Source organism: Cucumis melo, chromosome 12 (genome assembly GCF_025177605.1).
Source record: "Cucumis melo cultivar AY chromosome 12, USDA_Cmelo_AY_1.0, whole genome shotgun sequence".
Lineage (NCBI taxonomy): Eukaryota > Viridiplantae > Streptophyta > Magnoliopsida > Cucurbitales > Cucurbitaceae > Cucumis > Cucumis melo.
In genome coordinates, this window is record NC_066868.1 from 5,444,541 (window position 1) to 5,455,092 (window position 10,552).

A 10,552-nucleotide genomic window follows, 5' to 3' on the forward strand; every position below is an offset into this window, starting at 1 on the left:
GTATGGTCTTGGAAAATACAAATTTATTGGGAGAACCTTATCATTTTGAAGTTTCCGGTTTATTAAAGTTGGGATTTTCCACTTTTTATTATTAAGTATTATTTTACCTGTTTTAGTATTTAGAATGTATTTAGTGAGTTATTGCTAATTGAAAGGAGGGTTGGTTGATTTTGGTGAGATTTGGAGAGAGAGAGGAGATGGTTGGTTTGGGTTATTTAAAAGGAAAAGAAAAAAAGTTATTGCGTTATAAAAAGCCTTGGGACTCGTGCGTAAAGAAGAAGAGAAAAATCAAAGAAAGAAAGAGGGGAAAAGAAAAGAGAAAAAAGGAAAAAAAAATTATTATTAATCAAACCATAGTCGCCGCACGCCGCCGCCGCCGCCGCCGCGAACCCGAGCCGCCAAGCCTTCCCCTCTCTGTTCAGCAGCGCAGCCGAGTCTGCAGTCAAAACCGAGCCGTCGCCGAGCTTCCAGCCGCGTCGGAAGAATCGTCCAAGTCGATCCGTGCACGCCGAGCGTCCGTCGGAGCAGCCGTCTCTCGCAGCCGTCGCCCGAAGCCGAGCCGCGTCACCCTTCGCGATCCGCAACCGATCCGTCAGCCAGCCGCGTCGCGCCGCTTCGATCCGACGCAGCGCAGCCGAGCGTCCGTCTGTAGCCGTCGCCGAGCGAAGCCGTGGTGTAGTCGGACCACCCACAGCCGTCGCGCCACCCGGATCCGAAAGCCAGCGCCTCGTCGCGTGAGGACCCGACTCGGCCGAAGCCCGCTCTGTGACCGAGGCCCGGCCCGCGCCGCGTGCCTCCGACCCGAAACCCGAGCCACGTGCACCCGCGAGCCGAGCAGCGCCCGCGTGCGAGCCGCACGTGCGTAGCCGCTGTACCAAGCCGAGTCGCGCCTGTCTGCACCACGAGCCGCGCCTGTCTGCGCCGCGAGCCGAGCCGGTCTTCAACCTCCAAGCCGAGCCGATCCCTGTCCTTTTTCCAGCCGAGCCGCCAAGCCTAATTTGGCTCCTTCCACCTAATTTTTGGTAAATTAATTAATTATTTTGGCATTACCCAATAAGACTCAATGTTTTGGACACTAAATAATTTAATTTGGAACTAAATTAAATTATTTTCCTTAAGGGACGTCTTGGACCAAGTAACTGCTGCAGTGTGGGATTTCTTCAGTAGGGGCTCGAGCATTGCAACCTCTTTCTAGGGTAAGTCATTTCAACTGAGTTTGAACCGTTAGTCGTTGGTGACTTAATTACGAATTTCGGCGTATTAAACAGTTAGGACCTCGTTGCTTGGAAAGCACACTTGCCTCGCGGTTAGAACTCGCCAAGTAAATCTCCAAGTAAGAGATTCTACTACTAGCTCCATGTTTAGAATTATGAGATCACGTATACCTTCAATTGTGCATGTTGAGGACTAGACTGCACGATGCATGAAATAAATGATAGTATGATGCAAATGATGATATGGTTATATTATAGCATGTTGTTGTGATAACGAGAACTGTTATGGCTGTACGACGGGTGTCGAGATGGAGAGGGTAATGATGATTTATCTGTAATGTTATATGATGACGCCATGTGTATGTATACTGCGATTAGGGTACCTGTTAGCTTAACCTGTTAGAGTCGTACCTGCATGGGTGTCCTTCGGGATCACCACCTATTTAGGACTGCGCGGTCCGACGGGACACCAGTCTAGCATGGATATAGATATGACTCGAGTGACTCGACGGGGTCCTCGCATCCCGATTGTCCTAGGCGTCCCCCGGGGCACCGAAGACCAGAGTTACGTTCCTACGGGAGCGCATGTTGCACGTGTTCGGGAACGTACCAGAGATTGGGTACCAGTTACAGGACTCTGACAGGAAGTTAACAGGCACCTAGTGGGACTAGTAGTGGGTCCCTTACTGAGTATTTTATACTCACTCTCTTCATGTCATGTTTTCAGGTAGAGGACGAGGCAAGGGCAAAGGCAAGCTGGCGAGCGACCCGAAGTGACCGTGGCGAGCCATAGAGACTCCTGCTTGCGCTTATTCTTGTTTTTTTGACTTTAGTACCTGAGTTTGAGTATTCTTCATTACTTACCATCTTTTTATGTAGATAGGGCCCGAGTAGGACTTTAGAACGCATTTCATTTTTTTGCATAACTACCTTGTTTGAATTTTCATAAATAAAGTTTCTCAAACCTTATGCGTTTTACTAAATTTTATGACTTAAACCACTTGTTCTATATTTAGTAATGACTTCGATTCAGTATAAGGAGTTGGGTCGTTACATACACGATTGCGTACTATGATTGTTTAAAAGAAGAATTACATGCGCGTGTGTGACCTATTGATTACATGTTAACTAGAGCATTTTTTGTATTTTCCATCGTAGGTATGTGAGTTTTTTCCGTTTTCAGAATTGTTTTACAAAGTATAAATATTTTGTCGGTTTGTTATGTTTTTTTTAAAAAATCCCTAAAAGTTTTCTTTATTTCTTTCTTTATTCATTTTTGTAAACAATTTGTTTGCAGGATTAAGTTTAGAGGTAGATATCATATTTATTTATTTTTGTAGAAATTTTGTTTGCAGGATTGTTTACGTCAAAGTTTGAAAATAAGAAGATAATAAAGAGATTATTTTTTTCAAAGTAGAGAAGGATTGTCACCATTTTTTTTCTTGCAATGGATCACTCCACCAAAGATTTCCCTTTTTCAATTTATAAGTTAAAAAAATAGTATTGTAAAAGAAACAAAATAAAAACTAAGCTAGGGAGGAAAAGCAAACAACAAAAATAAACAAAGAAATCAATTAAATTGTAACTTGGCTGGAAAATAAGAATAGTTAACCATGACTGTTAGAATTGACTTGTCTATCAAGACTAATTGAGGTTCTCATACTTTTTCGATCTCTTCCTACTTAAATCGATATAGCTCTTGAAAAATCCATCAAATATTGTTTTTATTAGATTGGTGGAGTTTACATTGTTTAATTGTTTAACATAGTTAGGTGAAACAAAAAAAACACAAATGACCCGAAAGAATGTATTAGGTAATACAAAAGGTAGACCAAATTCTTTTCAACCTCAAACACCATCACCTTTACTTCATTGGGTATAGGCTCAACTTCTTTCCTCAAATCCACAAACTGGTTGTAGCTAGGATCCTTGCATCACCCTACAAAAACAATTAATTACCTCAAGACATTATGCATCGATAGTCTCATAGAAGTGGCGTTGCAACAATGGTTTCCTCAAGATTCTATCCTTTTTGTTTCAAGATAAAGTCCCTCTTCCAATTGTGGTCGAAGATTTTCTTGTTAAGTATATGTTTTTTTTTTTTTTTTTGGAAAAGAATGAATAAATCTACAACTTCAAGGAGTGATTTGTTGATGTTGGTCGTTTTTATCTATAGAAAATAAAAAGAAAAGGGTACAATGGGTACCTTCTTTTATGGTTCAAATATAGGAATTTACGTTTTCCATTTTCTTCAATCTTTTAGTCTAGAAAGAGGGGCAGCATATTTTTCCAATCCGTAGAATTTTCCTACAAGTATTCCAAAAAAAAAAAAAAGAAGGATGAGTTATTTAAATATTATTTTAATCTTAACCTTTTTTTTTTTTTTTTTTGGGGGTTTAATTTGAGGCTTCTTTTTTAATTTCTTAAAATGGCATTTTCAAAATTTTAAAAAATAATTTTGTATTAATGTGGGATGGGAGGAAACGAACCTATAATCCGAGGTTCATAATGTAGTTACTATCACAGTTAAGTTATTATGCTAATTTTGACTTTTGCCACGTGTTCTACGTACTTTTAATCTTTGTACTATAGACAAATTTTTGTGTTGTTGTAAATAAATTCAAAATTGATCTCTACTTTTTGTTTATTATTTGGTTCTCAACTATCATTATTGACATTTGATTTTGAAAGTATGCATTTGTGTTAATACAATTTTAATATTTTTCAATTTTATAATTTAGTCTTTTTCCAATACATTACATTTTTGCATGGTAGCACCTCGCTTTAGGTTGTTTTAAGTAAGTTTTTTTACAATTAAAGTTTAAGGTTTTTCTATCGAAAGAAATTCTTTTATAGATGACACTTTTTATTCTAGATTCAAGATTGCATGTCAATAACGTTTAGATAAGTTTGATCATCTTACTTATGGAGTGAGAAACTAATTCTCCTTGTTTCTTGATACTTCATCAAACGATAATCTAAATTTAACTCATCTCATTCAGTTGTTATTAAATTAATTTAAGGGTTTTAGAATTTGATATTAAGGATTCATCAATTGGATTCCTCCTTATTAGAACTTCGAATTTTTATATCACTAAGTGATAGTAGGGGGAATTTCAACCTTCAAACTAAGTTTACTCTGACAAAAAATGAACTTTTATACATAAGATAACTAATATGATCGATAATGCACATATTCAAAATTACATTGTTTGTTTGTATAAATAATTAGTAAAAATGAATATACTTAGGATATGTTTAGGCCAATAAATTTGAAAGTAAAAATTATAAACTTCACTTCTTATTTGGCCTAGAAGTTCACAACTTTCATGAATTCATAACTTTAAAGTTTATATATTTAATAAGATATATAAACTAGCACTATATTTGATAATTACTAAAACGGTGTTTAAATTAAATGCTAAAATTTTATTTGAGTCGATGAACTTTAAGATGTTTAATTTTCTTCTTGCACGTTCATATGTCTAATTTCAGTTCTACTTCTTAAATATAATCCAAGTTGCAACTTATGGTTGTTTTATTCTTCTAAAAGTTAAATATCTATAAGTATTTTTTGTTCAAAATAGAAAGACAAAATTGTAAAAAACTCTAAATTAAAAAAAAAAAAAAAACAAAAAAACAAAAGTGATATTTTGATGTAATTAAAGTTTAGAAGAAAAATTATAACTTATGTTATAAATTAAATTTATAAGCAGCCAGGGTGTCTAAGTCTACAAAAAATGAACTTAAAAGTCCAATTTTATTTCTTATTTCAACTTATGACGTCATCTCTTCTTCTTCATTTCGTCTCTATATATATTATATTCTTCATTCTTCTTCACAGCCAAAACCAACTTCATTTCTCTCTTTCTACCCAGTCTAAAATGGAGTCTAGGGAGGTAAAATCCAGCCCGACTTCAACACTCCTTTCTCAGTCCCCGTCGCCGTCTCCTTTACCGCCCCCGACTGTTCAGGCCCCCGTGGTGGTCAGTCCATGTGCGGCGTGCAAGATTCTGCGGCGGAGATGCGCAGAGAAATGCGTATTGGCGCCCTATTTTCCTCCCTCTGATCCTCTCAAGTTCACCATTGCTCACCGTATCTTCGGCGCTAGCAACATCATCAAATTGCTTCTGGTACTTCCTTAATCCCAATTTTCTGTTTCTCTTTCAAATTTCGCGTGTTATCTTCTTGTTTCTAGGTTTAGAGATTATGGATTCCGTTCTGGAAATTGAAATTTGACCTTAAAAACTTAACGAAAAACCATCGAATTAGTTTGGGAATTCTGTTTGAGCAATTAAAGTCATCTCTGGCTGGAATGAAGTTAGTACTGAAATTGATCAAACGAAATCCTAATAATCTATGAAGAATTCACAATCCTATTCTGTTTAATTGCTTTTTCTTGATGAAAATTTGAAGCTATAATATTCAAGCATCATGTAAATTAGTAGAATCAAATGAAAGCACCCCAACTGTTTGATTAATGTCCTCACAGAACAACCCATCATATTAATCGCTTTATTGAATTCTTCAGGATCTTCCAGATTCACAAAGGGCTGATGCAGTGAGTAGTTTAGTATATGAAGCAAGTGCAAGAATTAGAGATCCAGTTTATGGATGTGCAGGGGCCATTTGTCAGCTTCAAAAACAGATAAACGAATTGCAAGCAGAGCTAGCCAAGACACAAGCTGAGCTTGTCAATATCCATTGCCACCAAACCAATTTGGTGGCTCTGATTTGCAAGGAATTAGCCCAAACGCCACCACCGATGTCATCATTGTCGCTCCTGCCGGACCACCGCTCACTTGACAACAATTTCAACATTGCCACTCCTCAAAACTACCAAGGGTACACATCTTTGTTTGAGGATAGCAATATTTGGGACCCTCTTTGGACATGAAAAAGAAAAAGAGAAACTTGAGATTTCTAAGACAAAGGTTTTGGGAAGTCAAAGTTGGATTGGTTTTTAGTAGAACATATGAAAGTTAGGTAGTTGATTATCGGGTAATATTAGGCAGTTGTTAGGTTAGATGGGTTCCTCATTTGCTCCCTTAAAACCAAGAAAAGTGGAGTGAAGAAAAAGGACCGATGGTTACTAGAGACTAGATTAGTGCGAAATATATTATATCTTAGTATATATCTTCTTCTTCTTTTTTCTTTTTTTGGTTACCTACCATTAACTTCTTAACATTGATGTGTGAAGAAAAGGAACATATTTGTCAAAATGTTTTTACTCAAAGTGTGGTGTCAATTGTAGCAACCCCATTTATAAAATGACTAAAGATGTTTCCTTTCTTAGATCTAAGTTTAATCTACGTGTGCTAAAAAATCAAATATCTATTTTTAAAAGTATAATACAAATTTTATGCAAATTGAATTATGTTTATGTTGATTATTATAGACTTTAAGGTAATATTGATTAAGAGTTGTTAAATCTTTCATGGTTCCAATTTAAATAAGTCAAAATGACTGAACAAGGTTGTTTTTAAATGATCAAAGGTCATACTATTTATATACAATTAAAATATATTTTAAAAAATAAATTAAATATGTGATTGATTTTTTTATTAAATAAAATTGATATGTGATTTATTTTTTTCTTTTTAAATAATAGGCGATCGATTTTTACCAATATTGACTAAATTAATTTTCTGATAAATACAAAATTTCATAAGAGTTTTATACTTCCGAAAGTTTCATAAGAGTTTTTACTCAAAACACAAAATTTAGGATTTTTTTGTTTTTTTTTTTTTTTTTTTTTTTTGTTATTTAGCCTAAAATTATTTAAGAAAATTATATAGGAATTAAAGTAATCATTAGCTTATTGAAGAAATAATAATAATAATAACAACAATAATAATAATAAAATATTAAAAAAATAGATATAAATTATTCATCATGCCCAGTGTCACTTCATAGCATGAGAGTGTCTTAAGATGCCAACCCTAGCCCTAAGTTGCATTTGGTGGGTTTTGTAAGACACACCTTGGTTAAAATCCCAAAATATTTGGAAAAAGTGGAATATTTTTTAGATAATTTTTTCCTTTAACTTTTAAATTTTTTTATATTTTTTATATATTATATTATAATTATTTTGATATTACATTTTCTTGATTTTCGCGTTTCGATTTACCTTATTTTTACAACATGTTATCAGCACGAGCTCTAGTCATCTTCTTTGCGAAAGTTAGGTCCTGAAGATAGATCGATTTTCTCTCACTTTAAAATGTTGTTTTGCATATTTGATGTATATTAAATTTCTAATATAATTAGAATATTTTGTGATAGTGTTATCATGGAAAACCTTGCAAAACTAGAATTTATACCCATCACATTAATAGTTGCAATTATTTGTCATTGGTTCTTAATGCTGAGATGCATCTCGACACCATGAACCTCGAAAATACAATTAAAGAATGAAATGCTTACCAATCAAGAAAAAGCGAAAGTCGTGTTCATGAAGATTTGAAGTCAAAATATTTAACAATAAAAGATTCTCATATGTTGTGGAATAAACTAAAAAAAAATAATAAAAAAAAAGGTATGATCATTTAAAATATGTTCATCTTCCTCGAGCTCATTATGATTGGATATATTTGAGGCTACAAGATTTTAAATCAATAAGTGATTATAATTTTGAATTATTCAAAACTCGTTCAAAATTGTTGTTATGCAGAGAAAAAAGTATTGATGCGGACATGCTGGAGAAGACATTTTCTACCTTTTGTATCTTGAATATGCTCCTGCAACAATATGAGACAAAGCTTTTAAGAAATATTTTAAACTCATCTCATGTTTTCTTGTTGCATGCCGAACAAAATAACAAGCTATTTATGAAAAACTTTGAATCTCGACCAACTGGAACAAAACTATTCCCAGAAGCGAATATTCTGAATTTTAATCGTGGACGAAACTATGGTCGTGGTCGTGGTCATGGTCATGGTCATGGTAGAGACCATGACAGAGGAAAAATAATTATTATTTTGGTGGCGTCGTTCTAATAATACAAATTTCAAAAGAACTATACAAAACGATGATCGCAAAAGGAAAGCACTACAAAATAAGAATTCAAAAGGTGATGAAGAAGTATGACCGATATGGTGTAACTAGACATTTGTCACATGTTTGTCATACATCGAAACACTTCGTTGATTTATATTAAGCTTTCTTAGAAAAGAAAAAAAAAAGAAAAATGTAAAAACAAATTGTGCCTATGAAAATAAGGATATTTGATCCATCCAACCTTGTTGCCACGTGTCTTAGATGACGCGGAGCGGGTAACGTCCACAAAATAAGTTAGTTTTAAAATAAAATAGGAGTTGTCACCAATCATTTTTACAGTGTGATTGGACACTGAAATAGAATAAACACTTTTTAAATAAAATCATTAAAATATATGGTCTGCGAAAACTAGAGTTGAATTCGAGACTGCGAAAACTAAAGTTAAATTCGGGAGTCATTTGTGTATAAGAAAAGTATTAACACCTCACAACACCCGTTTAGATAACTGTGACCAAATTTCAAATCTTGAATTGAAAATATTCTTTAACTTCTTTTAAAACGAATATCTTATTTTACCTCTCATTACTCCAAATTTGAAGCAATAGTCTTATAAAATAAGTGGAAAACATTCCATCAATTAGACTATATTGAAGAAAATCTTCACACCTTAAGAGAGTGAGATATTAGTACAATTTCTCAAAATCTGTCATAGGAATAGTCTTCTAATAAAGAGATTTTTTAAAAAACATTAATTAAAATAATTTTTTCTTAGGATCAAATCTTGGACTTCCAAAGACGTGATCCATCACCTCAAGAATTCTAGTAAATCGGACTTCCAAATTTTCTAGAGTCCGTCGCAGGATTTTGTTTAAGAAAAACAATATAAGTTATTAGAAAAGATTGATTAAGAAACCTTATGAAATCATAGATTAAATTTTGAACGTTTGAAAAACATAAAATAAAGAATATAACTTTGAAGAAAACTTTTCTAAATGATTTAAAAACATATGTTTTGTGAAAGATTTTTAAAACTTAGAGAATTTTAAAAATTAGAAGGATTTTAAAACATTAAAAGTTTTAGTTAGAAAAAGTTGAAAATTTTAAATAAGAAACAAAATGAGACTTATAAAAAAATTAGATAAGTAGAAACGAGAGTAAAGAAACATCATAATAAATTATACAAACATAAAATAATATATTGAGATTTTAATAAAAACATAACTTTCAAATAATCGATTTCCTCATCTCAAGTATTCTAAGAAATCGGACTTCTAAATTTCTTAGATTCCATCGTCGGGTGTTTTTTTAAAAAAAATAATTTAAAATGTTAACAAATTTAAATAATTATTAGCAATATCATATTAAATTAAACACAAAAGAAGGGAAAGAAGCAATAATAAAAATGAGAAAGATGTTAAAGAAGCAATAATTAAGATGAGAAAAATATTAAAGAAGCAATAATCAAGATAAGAAAATATTAAAGAAGCAAAATAAATGCTATAAAAAGAAAAAAATGCTAATTACACATATAAAAAAAATAAAGACAAAATAAATGTAGAGAATAAAGCTTAAGAATAAATTAATCAAGGAAAGACATAATAAGAAATAAAAATGAGATAAACAACAAGGTAGGAAGAAATATGTAACGAATAAATAAATAATATATATATATATATATTATTTATATATATATATAAGAGAAACTCAAAATATAATAAATAATTAATTATAAGAGAAAGAAAAGTAGAGAAATAAGAACAAGAATAATGAGCAAATATTAAGGGAAACTTACATAAATGTAACAAACTACCAAACTATTTACGGCCCGTGTAACAAAATCTAAAAAGTTAGCTATTTTTTAAATATTTCTTTCATCGTCTTCCTCTTCGATTTCTTTCATCATCTTTTTTCTTTTCCTCTTCTTTTTTCCTGTGATTTCTTTTACATCATCTTTCATATTTTTCAATTGTTTTTTTACGTCATTAAATCTTTCTATCATATTTCTTCTTTTCTTTTTTTTTTCACTGCGATTTCTTTCCATCGTATTTCTTCTTTTCTGATTTTGCAATTTCTTTCACCTGTCTTTCTTCTTTTTTTTATTCTTTTTTATGTTGTTTAATATTTTCATTGTCTTTCTTCTTTTCTATTCTTTTTTATGTTGTTTAATCTTTCTATCGTCTTTCTTCTTTTTCTTTTTTTTTTCCTTGTAATTTCTTTCCATCGTCTTTCTTCTTTTCCTCTTTCTTTTTTTACGTCGTTTAAATTTGGATAACCAAATCTATCCAAATTTAAACGATCGTGTACAAAAAAATAACAAAATCTAGAAAATCATATATAAA

At 32.5% G+C, this 10,552-nt stretch overlaps 1 protein-coding gene and 1 long non-coding RNA gene across 2 annotated transcripts; both read left to right on the forward strand.

Moving 5' to 3' along the window:
• Nucleotides 1–899: 899 nt before the first annotated feature.
• Nucleotides 900–2,007, forward strand: LOC127144509 (uncharacterized). The gene is made up of 3 exons (XR_007816253.1): nucleotides 900–1,022; nucleotides 1,120–1,333; nucleotides 1,942–2,007. It is a non-coding gene; the product is annotated as an uncharacterized LOC127144509 (long non-coding RNA).
• Nucleotides 2,008–5,062: 3,055 nt separating this feature from the next.
• On the forward strand, nucleotides 5,063–6,348 carry LOC103501671 (LOB domain-containing protein 1-like). Its single transcript, XM_008465328.3, has 2 exons — nucleotides 5,063–5,347; nucleotides 5,746–6,348. Exons 1-2 carry the CDS (start codon nucleotides 5,099–5,101, stop codon nucleotides 6,109–6,111), a joined length of 615 nt encoding a protein of 204 aa, XP_008463550.2. The 5' UTR covers nucleotides 5,063–5,098; the 3' UTR covers nucleotides 6,112–6,348.
• The last annotated feature ends 4,204 nt before the right edge of the window (nucleotides 6,349–10,552 follow it).

What these genes read in the sequence shown, in the direction of transcription:
- LOC103501671 (XM_008465328.3), top strand. Translation starts at nt 5,099, where the DNA reads ATGGAGTCTAGGGAGGTAAAATCCAGCCCGACTTCAACACTCCTTTCT. An exon ending in ACATCATCAAATTGCTTCTG is followed by an intron (nt 5,348 to 5,745) that starts GTACTTCCTTAA and finishes TGAATTCTTCAG; the next exon opens with GATCTTCCAGATTCACAAAG.